General features: G+C 37.4%; 3 protein-coding genes across 3 annotated transcripts; 1 reads left to right on the top strand and 2 right to left on the bottom strand.

The window, feature by feature from the left end:
• Positions 1–5,073: 5,073 nt before the first annotated feature.
• On the top strand, positions 5,074–9,139 carry LOC112180506 (probable aspartyl aminopeptidase). The gene is made up of 11 exons (XM_024319066.2): positions 5,074–5,234; positions 5,421–5,556; positions 5,713–5,791; positions 5,898–6,100; positions 6,210–6,279; positions 7,112–7,198; positions 7,359–7,514; positions 7,686–7,859; positions 8,116–8,190; positions 8,269–8,409; positions 8,577–9,139. Exons 1-11 carry the CDS (start codon positions 5,141–5,143, stop codon positions 8,796–8,798), a joined length of 1,437 nt encoding a protein of 478 aa, XP_024174834.1. The 5' UTR covers positions 5,074–5,140; the 3' UTR covers positions 8,799–9,139.
• A 909-nt stretch (positions 9,140–10,048) lies between these two features.
• LOC112178746 (adenylate kinase 4) lies at positions 10,049–12,903 on the bottom strand. Its single transcript, XM_024316954.2, has 6 exons — positions 12,658–12,903; positions 11,736–11,881; positions 11,516–11,635; positions 11,240–11,407; positions 10,934–11,023; positions 10,049–10,369 (listed from the first exon to the last, which is right to left on the bottom strand). Exons 1-6 carry the CDS (start codon positions 12,755–12,757, stop codon positions 10,268–10,270), a joined length of 726 nt encoding a protein of 241 aa, XP_024172722.1. The 5' UTR covers positions 12,758–12,903; the 3' UTR covers positions 10,049–10,267.
• Positions 12,904–13,405: 502 nt separating this feature from the next.
• Positions 13,406–16,862, bottom strand: LOC112179286 (nucleolar protein 56). The gene is made up of 8 exons (XM_024317665.2): positions 16,502–16,862; positions 15,632–15,846; positions 15,358–15,515; positions 15,037–15,224; positions 14,697–14,949; positions 14,430–14,578; positions 14,203–14,337; positions 13,406–14,006 (listed from the first exon to the last, which is right to left on the bottom strand). Exons 1-8 carry the CDS (start codon positions 16,704–16,706, stop codon positions 13,657–13,659), a joined length of 1,653 nt encoding a protein of 550 aa, XP_024173433.1. The 5' UTR covers positions 16,707–16,862; the 3' UTR covers positions 13,406–13,656.
• Positions 16,863–17,520: the final 658 nt, after the last annotated feature.

Below are 17,520 nucleotides of genomic sequence, written 5' to 3'. Positions count from 1 at the left end.
GGGAGAAAAGGCTTGAAGTGAATCAATGGCGGTTCTGGTTCGTCTTCTTCTTCGTCTCTGGAAATGTTGAGGGGTTTGGATTCTTGGAGAAAATAAAGCGAAGCTTGTTGTGGAAGGCGAATTTCATGAACCTCGAGTCTAGAGGAAATGTCTGTTTTACCCATGGGTTTTTCACGATGCGTTTGCTAGATGGAAGGGTGGTTTGGTCAGAGGCGACGCATTACGATGTCGACGCTTTTTCCGTTTTGATTTTCCCGGGAAAATAAAGAGTGGCTACTAATTCGTTAGTTAGTGAGCTATCTAGTTTGTGCTGCTGAGTGTGATTAATTATTTGACTTTCTTTTGGTTAAGTATTGATTATTTGATTTTCTGGAGAGATGCATTCGAAAGTTTGAAGTGAAAAAAGCAACAAAATATGATGAGTCCCTAGCACGATTGGAAGCTTTACGTACATGTAGATGCATATAGCTAATCGAATCAGAGGGCCTTTTTTTTTTTCCTAGTGTTTACACACTATGTTTTTCTTGCTGGTGTTTGCACACTATACTGCTATAGCGTAAAGAGCCGCTGTTTTTGGGTCCTAGTGATTTGAAGTTCAAGCCTTTGGAGGTAGCTAAACTAGTCAGGAGAAATCAGTTATGGTTAAAAACAAGTAGGGACTCGATGTCTTAAATGAAGTATTAAAAACTATATGATTAATCTCCATATGCTTTCTCACATCTAAGGATCTATCATCAATCCGCAATCAAGTTCTGAATTATTGCAAAATTCTTGAACTCAATGTACCCTAATTAGACAATGAGAATAAAAACTTGAGAATGATAAAGATATCATGCCAAAGAAAAGATGAGCAGTTAACATATTGTAAAGTGGTTTTGACATTGTAAATTTTTGTCCAAAATGCCTCATTTCATTATCAAAATAATAGAAATTAACATCTCACTTATAATATCTCGGCTTGATATTTGGAACGCTAAGAAGGAATACTCTCATACTATATTCCAGAAGTTAAAGAAAAATGTTTATTTTTTCTATTTTGAGTAACGAAAGCAAATTTGCAATATAGCAGACATGTTCTCCCCGTCGCTTGACGATCAAGAGTTGATGATTACTTACTATTGAAATTAGTACCAACGAATGACATTGACATTGAATAATGTTGAAGAGAAAATTAGAAAAAAAAACCCAAAAAATAAAGCTCCTATTAGGAAAACTCATTCCTATATTTTCTTTTAATCTACACATATTCACATAGTTAAACCTTCCTTATAGGTTTTAAGTCTATAATTATGATTTTTCCTTGTTTTTTTTTAGTTCGACTATTTTACCCTTCTGATTGAATAGGTAAAATATTCCTCAAATATAGTTGTTGACTTTTTAGTAAAATATTCATTTCACCTCATTTACCATAAATGAAATAGAATAATCCAACACCCTTGTCATTAACTTTCACTTGCTAATTTTGGTATTTCTAGATGAATCATAGGCCTAACTGTATAATTTTTCCTATCGTACGTACATGTGTTAAATATTATATGAGTTTTAACATAAGCAAATGATTTAGGTACCTATCATTTAGGAGTTCAAAATTTGTACCTATCAAACAGGGAATAAATTAGGTAGAATGAACCATTGGTAAAATTGCATAATTTTGTCTATCGTTCAAGTGTTAAACATCGTGTGGGTTTTAACATAAGTAAATTATTTAGATACCTATCATTCAGGGAGCTCACAATTTGTATCTAAATCATTCAGAGAATGACTTAGGCACCTATAATTTCAGCTTTTGAATGTGCTTCAACCCAGGTATTGATTTAGATTAGGCCTTTGAATGTGGAGATTACATAACCTCCAACCCAGGTATTGATTTCAATTGCTGAAATCAAGAGTTGATTAATTCTGGGCAATGTCTTTGCGCAACCGTTTCAAGACTTGCATTTACAGAAAGTTTGGAGATGGTGGCAGCTTTAGTAATTTTTAACAACAATGAGTTTTAATATTTATCCTATTTAATAGGTTTTGTTTTAGATAAACCTAATTAATAGGTTTGAGTGTATATTAAAACAATCTTATAGATTGGTTTAATCTAAAAGGTGTGTGTGAAATTAGGTGTAGAATCAAATTCCCCAATGTTGAATAATATACTGGTTGTAGGGTGGGGACTCCCTAGAAGGTCCAATGAAGGGCTCATTTGAAATGATGAAGCGTGTGTCTGGCAAATATGCACCGCACTCGTCCCATCTATGCTAAGTGTACACTGACTCATGATATGAGCATTTTAATGTGATATTTTAATAGTTAATTCCTCACATTTTGCTTAGTTAATTCCTTAACTGAATCGATTTTTAATTCAATTTCTATTTTTAGGTACATTGGAGTAGATGAAGGTGAAATGAGCGTTAGGTCCATAATTACCTGGAAATGATGGAGAAAAATGGAAATGTACTAAAAGATCAATTTTACACATATTCCTACTCTGGCTAGGAGAAACCAAGCCAAGCAAAGAAGAAGGAGCGGCCGCCTGACCAAATGAACTTCAAATGAGCTGAAACCTTCCAGATCCATTCTAGACACCCAAAGGATCATTTCTTATGAAGAGTGCCAGAGCAAAATATGAGTGGAAGACCTTCAAACAATCAGCCCAATTTTCTACAGAAGCAAAACCGGAAAACTGGACCTGTAAGAGGTCCAGCAGCATTTCCGGCCCAACCACATGGATTGAAGCTCTGAAAATTTGTCAGGATGATCTACACTCATAGAGGAACATTTGATATGAAGAAATCGGAGGCCCAATATGAAGTTTTGATGGAGAAATAATTGAAGGAATAAAGGGGCAGAAACTGACCTGAAAACAGCTCAACACCACATATTCATGTTTCCCACCCACATGAAGAAAGCTAGATGCTTTTCTCTTTTTCCTTGGATATATTTTTTCTATAATCTCTTTAATAGATCATCATCACTTCCATGTTGCTGCACCTTCATGCTTTGCTTTCATTTCATCATTTCTCTTTCTTTTCCATATTCTACAAATCACTTTCATACTCCACTTTCATTATTTTTCTTCCACTCATCATTTCACTCTTCTTTTTCTTCCCTATATAAACACTTTCTCCTCTCATTCTAAAACATCTTCCTTCATCCATCTCATCTTCTTTGTCTCTCCATTTCCTTTCCATTTTTCTCTCCATTCTCTAGTTTTAAGTTTCTGCATTTTTAAGCAAAGAGAAGAAGAGAAGAAGAAGCCATGAAGCCTCCTAGCCGTCATCATCCACCTTGTGCCGTGATAGTGAAGTCTTGCTTTAAGGATTCAAGATCAACGTCTAAAGCTCTTCATCATCCACTCCCTTCATGGTGTAATTCTATCTTTTTCCTTGTAATTTCTTTTGGTTTTCTTTGTTTAGATTTGTAGAACTATGAATTCTAGTTAACAAATAATGTTAAGGGCAAAGTTTAAAGCCCGTTTATATGTTTTGAGATAAAGTTGTGATTTCTATATGTTGATTTTTATGTTGCTTTATGATTAATTGAGAATTTTCAGATTCATATATTGTGATTCGAGAGTTGCTTATGTGAGTTTGTTTAATTAAATTTGCGTTATAGATAACTTTTGTATTTTAATCTTATGTGGCTGCAAACACGTAGGGTTTTGATATGAATGGTGCTAGGTTTAAGAACATGAAATCGACTTTTCGTTTTGTGTAAACTTGAATCAAAGTAGTAAAGGTTTTGTGCAAAGACCGAATTTAATTAAAGAGAATTGCAATTAGGTGGACTTTTCCATACTAAGTTGTACACTTGAGTTGATAGCCTTTCTCTATGTGTAATGCGTTAAACATGACATGATTGACTAGCTTTCTAGGGTTTGATTGCATGTTTAATAGGATTAATCTAGGTGCTTTCGCTTAGGTTAATTAGTATTGAAAAGTAAAAAAATGGGAATTCATTTGCTTTCGAATGATTCACATGATCAACTCCTCTCTCATGACTTAGATGAACAATATTAGGGTTTGAATCAATTTTAATCATATGTTTCGGTTTTTGATCTTTGTTCTCTCACTCCATTTGTATTTTTATGTTTTTGCATTTTAATTATTTTGTTAACTTAGTTTTATTTTCGAAAAAACCAAAAACAAAATCCCCCCTTTTTCGTAAATAATGTTTATACTTGTGAATATCTTTGTGAATATTATACTTTGTTTTAATTTTAATTGTTTAATTGTTTGACAATGACAGGTGTACCCTCAATCCCCGGAATAGAACGATCCCTATTTGCTTATACTACTAACGATATTTCAGGGTTAAATTATGCGCTTGCTAAAAGCGCATCAACTCACAACCTCAACGGATAGCTCCCTAACTAAGAAGAACCTTCTTACTTAGGGACTTGTAGGCACGTCCACATATGTGAACGTGAGAGCCACACTTGTGCGAAGCAAGTAACTCCAGCATGGGGCCTATTTTGACTCCTTGCACGCTCTCCACGTAGAGGCTTCTAGAAGACCGACGTGCAGACATACACGTGAGGACGTGATCCTTTGAGCGAGAGTCGGTACAACAGCTGACACCGACTCTCATCGACCCCCGCCACCTATAAATAGGGGTTCACTCCTCATTTGTGCGGAATTGATTTCTTGAGCTATACTATCTCTCTCTTTTTCTCGCTTAAAATGTATCCTGACTTGAGCATCGGATGAGTGAAGTTCGGACGACTCTGAACTGATTTCTACCGTTACTTGAAGCTTCCAACAAGCAGGATGCGTAGCGCGGAGCATCGGCGGATCCGATCTCCAGTGAAAACACTCCTAAACACTGGTGAAATAAATTTGATGATACATGACCAAACAATTCTTGATCACCAGGTGACCTGTAAAATCAGTGTTTGTTGCGCAAGTTCTAATTGGCCACAAAAATAAACGGTTGGCAATGGAGGCTTGATGAATGGGTCACTTCGGGTAAGGGCCCGTACAGCCCAAAAGAGATATTCTGATTCCCCGATTCAGTAAGTAAATCTCACGCAAAGCTGCAAAGCCCGCCGGCCCAAACAAAGCTAAAATCCTCAGTACAAAGTTACACACACACACAAGGGAGAGATACAAAGAAACAAACTTTAGGAGAAAGAGAGAGAGGAATAGCAGAAATGGCAAAGCAAGAATCAAACTGTGAAGGAAGCTCAGTCGTCTCTGACCTCATCAACTTCCTCAACGCTTGTCCCACTGCTTTTCACGCCGTCGGTAAACTCCAACTCCATCACTCTCTCTCTCTCTCTCTCTCTCTCTTTTTCCTCCATTTTCGAAGAGATCGTGATCACGCTTTCCACCTTATCGGTTAATTTTTTGATCGGTGTTGTTAGTTTGAGTTCGGAATTTGATTTCTTCAAGCGCTTGAATCTGTTATCTGCTTTGGTTTTTGTGTTGCAGACGAGGCGAAGAAGCGTCTGCAAATCGCGGGGTACGAGCAGGTTTTGGAGAGAGAGGATTGGAAATTGGAGGCTGGTAAAAAGTACTACTTCACCAGGAACTACTCCACCATTGTGGCTTTTGCAATCGGTAAAAAGTAAGTACCGCTTCTTCAATTTGAGCTTGTTTTCATTGAGTTTTAGCTCTCTTTGGTTTTAGACTGTGAAAGTTTACGGATTGAATAGTTGAGAAAGCTGAAGTTTGTATGTTATATTGGTTTTTATGCTCATATAGTGGCTATATTGTGGTTTAGATTTGTTGCCGGAAATGGATTCCATATAGTTGGTGCTCATACTGATAGTCCTTGTCTCAAATTGAAGCCTGTTTCCAAGGTGATGTAGTGTAATTTGTATCTGATTTGAACTGTTAAGAAAAATGACGAATGAAGAGTGTGCGAGAGCTTTGAACTCAGCATTGGTGTATCGGTGGCTTGTGCAGGTAGCTAAGGGTGGGTACTTGGAAGTGGGAGTCCAAACATATGGAGGTGGCTTGTGGCATACCTGGTTCGACCGTGACTTGACAATTGCAGGAAGGGTGATAGTAAGAGAAGAGAAAGATGGCGTTGTTTCTTACTCACATAGACTTGTCCGGATTGAGGAGCCCATCATGCGGATTCCTACTCTGGCAATTCACCTGGACAGGTAATCTTGCTGTGCAATTTATTATTCACATGTTTGGGTTGTTGAGTGGTTTGTGCTTTGGACTGACATATGCGTGTATTTTTCATTTTTATTGGCTTGCTCTTGACAGGGATGTTAGAGAGGCGTTTAAGGTGAATGCACAAAGTCACCTTCTTCCTGTCTTGGCAACAGCAGTCAAGGTAATCTTGTAATATATTCAATTTATCGTTAGCATCCACCATCACTTTTAAGAATAATTGATTTACTCATAGTTCAATTGTTATGACTTATTAGTAGTAAATGACATAATTTGTATTGATAAAACAGACAAAGTTTGTCTTTGAATGCTTGGGTTCAAGTACTACCATGTCATTGTTCTTCGGTCCGACTATACTACCATGACAGTCTCTGAAGATTGCATCTGGTTACATACGATGAAATGATGTAACTTCTTCAAATTTACAATTATAGTTATATTTCTGATTAGCCACACTGGGTTCATATGTTGAATAGTTGATAGAGTGAGAAGCCTATGTGGTTACTTGCATCCATGTACTTGCAAGTAGTTACTGCCAAAACTTCATATTATGTGTCTGCAACTCAAATTAAATATAAAAGATTAAGAATGACTCTGTAAAGAATCTTAGTGCTGGACATTTACAAACTAGTTGTATCTTCCACGATACACACTCTGGTTTCTTTGCTTATTTATATGACTAAATGGCTAACTATTTTTTTCTTGTATGTGTATTCACTTAGGCCTTGTATAAATGTTATTTAGGTTAGTTAGGATGTTGTATTTGATTAGTCATGCAAGTGTATACATGAAATTAGACTTGGTATAAGGTATCGAGCCATGTGTTGGTTCATAAGTCTGATTTGTTAAATGGTGCATCTGTCACATAGTTATTTATGAGGATGGTATATAATTACTGAAAGCCCAGTAACTGATGGTTTTTCTCATATATCTTTATAGGGAATTAGAGTCAATAAACTTCCCTTTCAATCTAACGAATTAATGTTTTTTAACAGGCAGAGCTCAATAAAGTAGTTGCAGAAAGTGGCCAATCTAAGGAAACAACCTCAATTAACTCAAAGCATCACTCGCTTCTGTTACAGGTCATCAGTAAACTCTAGAACTTTGGATTTCTTTTGTATGTTGGAGGATCGATTGACTTTTTAAATGTGATAATAAGAAGATTAATACTCCTTTAGATGGAATCAGATTTGGGTATGCTCTTTTGGTGATGAAATTATTCATCTGCTTTCTTTCTTTCAGCTGCTTGCAGATAAGCTTGGGTGTGAACCAGAACATATAAGTGATTTTGAATTGCAAGCATGTGATACTCAACCAAGTTTAGTAGCCGGTGCAGCAAAAGAATTTATTTTCTCAGGAAGGCTTGATAATCTCTGCATGTCATTTTGTTCCCTAAAGGTATTAACGTTTTGATTTCTTTAATCGAAGATTAGCAATGGCGTTTAATACAATCAGTATTACTTTCTTATATTTCTTGTGCTTTGTGCATAAGATGAAGTATAATCTATTATGTGGTTTCAATTTGGAGAAGCTGATGCATATTTTTTTTACTTTATTGTTTATATTAAGGCATTGATAGACGCAACAGCTCCTGAAAGCAACCTTGAGGATGAGACTGGTGTTAGAATGGTGGCTTTGTTTGATCACGAGGAGGTTGGATCTGACTCCGCCCAAGGGGCTGGGTCTCCAGCCATGTTGAATACTCTTTCACGAATTACACATTCCTTTACCACAGATTCTAAGGTACTGACTCTTTGATGTCCTATTAATTCCATGGTATTGGGTTTGTTTTGATAGAGAAGGGATCACTAGTTACTGCAATTTTTTGTAGATGCAGAACTCATAGAGACAACTGTAGTAATTGGTCCAGTGCCATGACATTCTGCTATATTTATTTTAACATACACACATTCTGTAATTATCCTATTGTTTGGACAGCTTGTTTGGTTATACTGCACTGTTTGTTTGTTTGTGTAATATTTTTTTATTTTTTTTACAGCTGCTTGAGAAAGCAATACAGAGAAGCTTTCTTGTATCTGCTGACATGGCCCATGCCTTGCATCCTAATTATATGGTAGGTTGTTTAATATAGTTATTTTTCCATGCTGTTAATTTGCTCTATAGTCTATACTGATATAGGGATCTTTTACAGGATAAACATGAAGACAATCATCAGCCCAAGTTGCATGGGGGACTTGTGATCAAACACAATGCAAATCAACGTTATGCAACCAATGCTGTCACTTCCTTAATATTCAGGGAGATAGCAAGGAATCACAGCCTTCCTGTCCAGGTCAGCTTATCCTGTTCTAACTAGAAAAGTTTTAGGCATTTTAAGTATATAGGCGTTTGATGTCGACACATTACATATTATAAAAGGAAGTAGGAAACTGAATAAAGAATTGAAAGCCTTTCGCAGTTTTTCTTGATGGTTGAGAGTGTATCTCTATCTGTATGCAGGATTTTGTGGTTCGTAATGACATGGCCTGTGGTTCAACCATCGGTCCCATTCTTGCAAGTGGAGTGGGGATACGTACAGTAGACGTAGGTGCACCGCAGTTGTCAATGCACAGCATACGCGAAATGTGTGCTGTTGATGATGTGAAGCATTCATATGAGCATTTCAAAGCCTATTACCAAGAGTTCACTCATCTGGATGCAAAGATTAAAGTAGATGCGTAGGTATCTGATCCTCATCTTCCGAAGTGTTGTTGGAGTCTGGTGCTCTTGTGAGGTCTATGCTCTTGAGATAACCGTGGAAACATAGTAATTGCCTGTAATAAGCACCCATGAGTGGCTAAAACTGCAATGCTGAATTGATTGGCAAAGATTAAAGTGAATGTACAATGAATCGAGTAGGATAGTTCTGGTTGCACTCGCAGAGTTTTTACTTGGGAAACCCATCTAGTTTTTAAGTTTATACTAATCACAGCCGCAGAACACTCAAACTCAAGGGCTAAGACTCCATTTTGATATTTGGTTCATTTTTTGATTATGATTTTAGACTTTTAGTTGTGGATTCATTTTGATGGGGTCATATCCAATTCCTTAATATCCGTGAAAAATTTGAGTAAAATTTTCGATGATAATTTTGTGCTAAGCATGTGTTCTTCTATTTTATTACCTCATATATGAAATATGAAGGATGCGTAATTGCATAGTAGCTCATTATTTATTTAGCAACAGACTGCTAAACAGTAGAACTTTGAGTAATCCATCCTCAGTTATTCATAATGGATTTCAAGATAACAAACATGCATCGTTTTGTCACACGTTCTAAACTAAAACTGAAGCTTTGGAGATTTAGGATGGGAGACGACATGCACGCACCATTTTGCATTAAAAACACTAATCACACATCCTTTTATATTAGAAATTACTTGCCAGCCACACTCGTGTGTTACATAGAATATCACCTCCCTCATTATGTTTTTATACAAAGAAATTACTTGAATAATGATGATCTAATATCGATAGCATTGCATCTGCCTCCATGACAGAGATTGATGCAGAGGAATGAGAGGAGGTCGAGATTAAGAGAGATCAAGGACTGGGCTTCCAATTTTTAAGACTAGTTAGGAGAGTAATAATGATAGAAAGATTGTAAATGAGGAACTTATTGGGTCAAGTACAATCAGAATTGATTAATGACTCTGATTCTGAGCTGAGTGAGGATTTTGCTTGTGATTTCTTTGAATATCATTTTCAAAATTGTATTTGAATATCCTTGATTTAAGGGTCTGATTGTGAGCTGAATGAGAACTGATTATGGAGTCAACTGAATTTGTGATCATATTGCTGTTAGGGTTTGTGTAAAAAATCTGCTTCGAGTCCTTTTTAAGCATATTTGCATATAACAGGATATCAAGTGGCCAGGCATTCGAACAGATAACATGTGCATCAAAGTAACGCATAAGACTATGATCAGAAGGTAACCAACACTAACTTTTCACTTACGAAAAAAAGGTTCAGTAAAATTTTATTTGACAGGTTACTTCTCTAATGAAACTCTTTGAGAGTTGACAGCAGCCGGTGCTTTCAGTTTGAAATTCAACACATGAGCAGAAAATCATCCAACTCAATTGTATATCAGAATACAAGTGACCAAAAAAACTTGCGCTTTTGGATGAATAATCCAGGAGGACCATGTTTTACGAAGAGAGCACTTTCTGAACCTCAACAGTGACCTCTTTTGGAGGTTTCTCAGCTGGAAGATTGGCAACAACGCCTTTCTTGGAATAATAATCAATAACCTGCAATTCCAGATAATGATCCCCCATTAGAGAAACTGATTAGCAGCACCAAGGAAAACCATGCAAATTGTGAATGGTACAACAAACAAGAAATTTGAGATGCATATCTAACACTCGAACAAAAAGCAAAGAGCAAAGAATGCAACGAAATGAATAATAATACGCAGATACTGAATATAAAAATGTAACTGAAGACTAGAGAAGTTTATGAACAGTGAAAGATTTTTCCACAAGTGATTAATCCAGCTTATTTATATAGCAAGCACTTATTGCCTTGGGTTATCAGATTGTTACGATAATTCAATACAGTTCTTAAAAAAAAAAAAAAGACACATATCATCACCAGAAGAAAAAACAACATAAGCACACTTGCATAAGAAAGTGGTCATTATAAACTTCAGAACTCTGAAGAAGGTATAGGTAAATTTCTCAAGACCAGAGAAGGTCATTATAAACTTCAATCATGGAAAGAACTAGACCGACAAGGATAAATCATGCACAATTCAACTAATCCAGTTTTCTTCCTTATCAAATATTAAATCTAATGGAAAGAAGAAGCCTTACTGGTTCAGTTTGCTTGTGAAATGCTTCCAGCCTTGACTTGAGAACGGCTGCAGTATCATCCTTACGTTGAATGAGAGGCTCTCCAGTTACCTTCAACAAAGCAAGAAATCATGATATTTAGATGGAATTTGAAGCTCAAGTACAGTATGCTTACAACCATACACAATAGACTCGAGTCTAGTATGCTGTTTTTGTTTTCCAACAGTCGATGTTTCTTGCATAATAGTCTTAGATGCATGAATGGTGCTATTCTAACTAAAAGATAAAAAAATTAAAAATCAAAATAAAAGGTTGTGGCCTTCTTACATCATCAACACCAGGAACCTTGGGTGGTGCAAATTTTGTGTGATAGCTTCTGCCACTGGATGGGTGAATCCAGCGACCTGTAATCCTCTCTTCCAAGATTGAGTCATCAATTGCAAAGTTGAGCACCTTATCAACCTTAACTCCACGATTTTGGAGCATCTCATCTAGCTGCAATATAACCCTACTATTAGTACACAAGGACACAAATAGGGATACTTTTGAGTATAAGATACTACAGCAATACTTATTCCAACAAACATTATATAAATACAGCACCTTCTGTGCTTGGACCACAGTTCTCGGAAATCCATCGAGAATGAAACCTTTCTGGCAAGAAGGCTTCTTCAATGCTTCATCAATGATGCCCACAACCAGGTCATCAGAAACAAGTTCTCCCTGAAATATAGTATCCAATTAGCAATCTATTGCGAGATACAGAAAAGTATGAAGACGAAGATAGTGATATGGTAAAACAACAAAGAAAGAGAGGATTCACCTTCTCCATAGCCTCCTTAGCTTTAACGCCAAGAGGAGTCTTAGCAGCAACAGCGGATCTCAACATATCGCCGGTAGCCAAGTGGCACAAGCAGTACTCATCCTTAATTATAGGCGATTGGGTACCTTTTCCGGAGCCAGGTGGACCTGCAGGACAATTTGCAACCACAATCAGGTTTCCATCCTCACTCAGACACTGGAAAACCGTCAGGAAAGAAAAGCATGCAGAGCTCATTGCCATAGAAACCAAGCATAATTTGAGACAAACATTCCTAAACACTCAACAAAATTGGCCCTCGAGTATCAGAAGTCATCACCGTAAGAGGAAACACAGGGAATACAACTCTAAAACTTATAGTCCTCTCCTTTTTCCCGTCTCAGTTTGCACAAGGTGGGGACTGGGGATAATGATCTCAACTTAAACAACGCAAACAGATACCTACATGTGTATACAATGCACTAACGGGTGGGATGTGAACATGCCGGAATTCCTCAGCATGACACCCTTTTGAAAAGAATGACTCCGCATTGTACTGCTCACTAGAGAAGAAACTAGCGAGAGAGAGAGACAAATGAATACATAATTGTTCAAACATTCAAAATTCTGATTCATAAGTAGAGAGTGCAAAAGGGCAACAACATTTAAATTTCTTCACTCTAACAAACAAAAATCTCATTCACTAACTGAGCAGAAGAAAGAAATCTGAGTACATGGTCATACAGCCATCTAATTTCACAAGTCAAAAACACAAAAAGCATCAAACTTTGGAATCAGAAGAACATCAAACTGCCTGGATCTGAGCGGCGTTCTCAAAAATCAAAACTTTTTTTTCACCCAAAATTGGCACAGAACAAAAATCAAAATCAAAACTTTAAGAATCGTATACTACAAAGGGATGCAGTAGGTGAATGTAGGGACTCACCCACAAGAATGAGGCGCTTGTCAGGCTTGGTGGAGCACTTCAAACGACGGAGCACCTCACTGAAAAGATCGGCGGAGGGCACATCTTCCAAGTTCGACATCACTGGTTAATGGGTTAGGGTTTTGGTCTGTGGCTCTGAGATCGAACAGGAGATTGGGATTTTTGTTTTGTTTTGTTTTGTGTTTTTAAGGTGAGAGGCCTGGAAGAGGTTGTTGTGTACTAGTTCAGACTTCGGACCTTCCAATGCTTTGAACTCAAGCAGCCGTTTTTACCTAACCAGCCTCGGTCATGTGAAATGCCTTCCTTACCCCTTTTGGACAAGAGTGAAACAATTCCCAATTGTGGTTTTGGATCAAATTCTATTTAATAAAAGAGTCAAAAGGACAAAAGCAAAGTCAAATTGTGATTTTTTTTTTTCTTTCCCTTTATTAAAAAAGGGTCAAATTGTGATTATCTTCTTGCCAAATGCATATTTCATGCTCTCAATCTGGCCTATCCAACCTTTAAAGGTCAAAACCGAAGGCACAAGAAGAGGAGCATCAGCTTCACACTATTTTCTTTTAAGAAAAAGTTTCATGTCAAGCACGAAACGTATAACATGATTTTATGTCAAGCACGAAACGAATAACATGATTTTATGTCAAGCACGAAACAGATAACATGATGAAAACTTGAACAGTGGTCCACATTCATTCGAGTTTGGAGTCGAAGCTTGCAGAGGACTGCAATTTGTATTGGCAACACAACATTATAAATATGATCCTAGTATCATTACCATAACCAAAATCTGCAAGATACCTATGGTGTTCATCACAATTTCAAAACTAACATAAAAGGCAGCGACTTGAAAAGTCACTACTAGTGTATTTGACATTGCTAGACTGATAACATAAGAAAGCAAGGGGCCATTTCTACAACTACGAAACAGTTGACATCAAAACCGGATAGAGGAATACACCAGATTAATATCCACACGAGACTTGAGCTCCACCAATAAATCTAATCGGAGTCTTCACTTTTAGATTTCTTCTTTTTCTTCTTCTTAACATCACTGGCCAAATCAGCTCCATCAGCCTCTCCGTGTTTACTTTTCTTCTTCTTCTTCTTCTTCTTGCCTGTTCCATCCTCCTCAGCATGTCCATTGTTTGCATCCTCCATCTCTTCATCTTCCTCATCCAATTTCCTCTTGTCCTTCTTCTTCTTCTTCTTTTCAGATTTACCCTCAGCAGCATCTCCATTTGTAGCTGGTTCATCCACATCACCATTCTCTGTAGCTGCACTCTTTGATTTCTTCTTGCTTTTCTTTTCTGAAGCTTCAATAGTCACTTCTTCTGTTTCCATATCTGTATCTGTACAAGTTACATGACAAGTAATATGCAAGATTACAACACAGAAGTGAGACTAACAAAGTTTATACTTCCAAGTCAAAATTTTATGTCTGATCAAATTATTGACAAATTCATTAAAAAAAAGTTGGAAACTGTTAATTGGATGTATGGCAAGTGAAATGGAAAACACTGGCAACATATTGGTTTGCTTCCTCACCTTTGCTTTGAGTACTCTCCATCGCAGATTTCATCACATCAATGTTTTTACGAGGTGCAACACCCTTGTCATAAAAGTCAAGACGCTCCTCAACTTGTTCGCGGAGTTTCTCCCCAAAAGCAGTAGTGCTATTATCTGCAAGCCAAAGGTTGAAAAATTATATATACATGCAATGCATAAGAAAAGAAAAGTAACCCAGATAATTATATGTGCGAGGCTAGAGTCACCTGCAAAGCAGTCAATGCGAGAAGCAATAGAACACTTGTTTGCAAGATAACGAGCCATTCGGCCCTTGTTCCGGGCAGATGCGCGACCAATAAAAGATGAATGGAATATCAGTCCATACTTGGGTGTGTTTCCCTTGGTTTTCAAGGCTCTGTGAAGAACAAAAGTATCGACACGAATCAAGAGGATTAATATTTCCTATTGTCGTACTCAACTAACTTTCATGTGGTATCTATGAAGCAATTGAATGAAAGGAAAAGTAAAAGCACCTGAACAGGGCCTTCTCGGCACCAAGGATCTGAAGGGTAGAAGAAGGGCATTTAGCCAAGTTTGTAAGACTACCCGCATGAGAAATTAAACGTGCTCCAACTACTTCCCCGATTAAAGAGGCCAAATTGGGTGCAATATCATTCATCTTAGTGACCAGATAGTCATACAGTTTTTTCCTATACTCAGAAAGGTTCATCACTTTTTGTGCAAATTGTTGAACATTAAGCAAATCAACATCAGACAAATCCTGCCCTGTAGAAACATTAAACAAAAACAACGATAAGGATACATATTTGATAAAGAAACATAAATGAAAGGTAGTGTACTATTAAATCTTACCCATGGATGCTTTGGCAGCTTCAATGATCTCCTTTGCCTTATCTTCATCCCCAACAATATCAGTTAATTCTTCGAGGTTGTCTTCAGACAAAGTTGACTTATCTCTTATAGTTTTTGCAAGTTTAGCATAGAGATAATTGTCATTGACAATCTTCACCAATTCAGGAAAATGCCAAGAGTACCATTCTCTGCACGGATATGAAAAACCACAAGGAGAAACATTAGTTGCTTTTATTTTACAAAATCTTAATACAGTCCAGACGCTCTTCCGGAATAATAGAGGAAGATGTGCGCGTGAATGACAGGGCCATACGCCCATACCTGACTCTCATTGAGAAAGAATTCACATCCTTATCGAGGGTATCTAAAAGGAAGATTGCTTGAATCACCATATTGTCAACACGGTTAACATTAAACTTGACCTTGGACCTGCTGTAACTGTGGCTGAGACCAAGCTGGGCTTTCTCTAAGTCCCCGGGCTGAGGTGAGAACAGAAGACAAAGAAAAAAAATTAAAGAATGAAAATAAAAGAGTTCTTAATTTCTTAAATACAGAGAAAAATACCAATAGAAAGACTAAAAGACATTTATCAAACCTTTAGGTCCTTGATAAACCTATCAAAATGAAGCCGAACTCCACGAAGTAGCTCAAGAACAAACTCATTGCTTTGGCAGGGGATTTTAGTCACTTCAAATATGTGAGACCCGAGCTTGGGTTCATATACACCCAAACTGAACTTTGGCTTCTTGCCTTCCTTTACTTTTGGGAGATTAAGTTCCAAAAAGTTCCTCAACTCATCAGTCATAATCCCTGAAAATAAACCACAACTGATAAGCACAGACCCTCTGTCCTGACGGAAACTAACCAAACCAAATTTACAAACAACACCTTGCAATGAAACGCACCAAGCTAGCAACCTCAGTGTATATTATATACAAGATTAGCTCATTTCACCCTAAAGCCAAATCAGAAGTTTTGGAGGAAAAAGAAGGAAAGGAGAAAACGGAACACCAAAACCATGAAGCATGTAGAAAACAACATTAGAAAAGTTTGGCCTATAGGGTTTAGGGTTTAATAAGCAGGACTGAAAGCTCAAGTCTTCTAAAACTTTTCAACTAGTATGTTTTCCTTTTCTGTCAATATAGATTTTTCAGTGTTACAGAGCACTAGAAACCAAGTATACGGCTATCTGAGTTTGTCGGTTCCACTTACTCATTATTTCTTACTAATCCAAAATCGAAAACACTAACAGTAAATAATCAAATGCAGCAACAGTAAAACCAAAAATCTTCATACATTTATAAACTAGCTTTTCATTCTCCTCCCATTGAGCAAATGAATAAGCAAACACAAAAAAAAAAAAAAAAAAAAAAGACAGATAAAAATTTACATATCAAATCAACCAATCAATATATACAAAGCGAAAGAAGTAAAACCTAAACAAGCTTGGTTCTTTAGTCTTTACCTTCGGAGACTGAGTTGCACTGGTTAAGGGCATCGAGGGCCTGCTCAAATGGGTGAAAAGCCGCGAGCTGGACCACCTTCCCGAAACGGTTCAGGTCCGAAACGGAGCTCCTAACCGCCTCGGTGTTCTGGCCGATTTGGTCGAGGCCGTGAGCTAGGAACAGAGAGTAACCGGAAGCTGCTTCGTAGAGCAGGTAAACCGCCATCGAGAACTGTGAAGGTGAGGCGGTAAAGGTTTGAGCTTTATAGACGGAACCCTCAGAAACTCTCTCTCTCTCTCTAAGGCAGTTGGAATCGGCGGTGAATTTAGAGAGGAAGAGAAGCTCGCATTTTAGGGGGTTAGGGTTTAGGGTTTTTATCAGTGAGAGGAAGGGTGGCGTTTATGTAGGTGGGGGTGGGTTGTTTTGGTCCGTTGGATGTGGAGACTGATTTTGACTCGTGGTGAATCTAACGGACCTTGGCTGTGTATGTAGGGTTATAATCATACCTAAAATTAAGACCCTTTTTTTCTTTTCTTTTTTAGACCATGATAGAACAAAATGAAATAAAATGGAGACATATGATATGAAGCTAGTATTTAAATTTTATTACAAACAAAATGTCACTTTAATTTTATACTGGCCTTAAAATCTAAGACGGAATTGGGATTTAAACCATAGTTGGAGTGACTCAATAATTATCAACCTACCACTACACTAATGCTAATGTATGTGATTTATGTGCAAAGTTTATACATATATATGAATTATATTAAGGGGCCGTGACCATTTACCTAATTTTAGCCCAAAAATTGTCCACTTACTCCACCAAGAGTTTTTTAACCTCATTTACCCAATTCAACAGTATTTGACAGTATTGCCCTCGTTTTAATTTATAAATTACACTCATATCTATCTCTCTCTCATCCCTCCGATCTACGTTTTCTCCCTTCTCTCTCTCTCCCCCCGCACCATGCACCAATCCACAGAGGTCAGACGACGCCGCCTAGGCCGGAGATGACGCCACAGAGGCCGGACGACG

This window comes from Rosa chinensis, chromosome 7 (genome assembly GCF_002994745.2).
Source record: "Rosa chinensis cultivar Old Blush chromosome 7, RchiOBHm-V2, whole genome shotgun sequence".
Lineage (NCBI taxonomy): Eukaryota > Viridiplantae > Streptophyta > Magnoliopsida > Rosales > Rosaceae > Rosa > Rosa chinensis.
The sequence above is the reverse complement of the archived record's forward strand: the minus strand, read 5'-3'. Positions and strand labels throughout refer to the sequence as shown.

Bases quoted from the DNA above. Each gene is read 5' to 3' on its own strand.
- LOC112180506 (XM_024319066.2), top strand. From the start codon at position 5,141: ATGGCAAAGCAAGAATCAAACTGTGAAGGAAGCTCAGTCGTCTCTGAC. The intron at 5,235-5,420 runs GTAAACTCCAAC...TTTGTGTTGCAG, and splicing joins CACTGCTTTTCACGCCGTCG to ACGAGGCGAAGAAGCGTCTG. The intron at 5,792-5,897 runs GTGATGTAGTGT...TGGCTTGTGCAG, and splicing joins AATTGAAGCCTGTTTCCAAG to GTAGCTAAGGGTGGGTACTT.
- LOC112179286 (XM_024317665.2), bottom strand. From the start codon at position 16,706: ATGGCGGTTTACCTGCTCTACGAAGCAGCTTCCGGTTACTCTCTGTTC. The intron at 15,847-16,501 runs GTAAAGACTAAA...GTTTATTTTCAG, and splicing joins GTGCAACTCAGTCTCCGAAG to GGATTATGACTGATGAGTTG. The intron at 14,950-15,036 runs GTAAGATTTAAT...ATGTTTCTACAG, and splicing joins AGCTGCCAAAGCATCCATGG to GGCAGGATTTGTCTGATGTT.
- LOC112178746 (XM_024316954.2), bottom strand. From the start codon at position 12,757: ATGTCGAACTTGGAAGATGTGCCCTCCGCCGATCTTTTCAGTGAGGTG. The intron at 11,882-12,657 runs GTGAGTCCCTAC...ATTGTCCTGCAG, and splicing joins CAAGCGCCTCATTCTTGTGG to GTCCACCTGGCTCCGGAAAA. The intron at 11,636-11,735 runs GTGAATCCTCTC...ACTATATTTCAG, and splicing joins CTAAGGAGGCTATGGAGAAG to GGAGAACTTGTTTCTGATGA.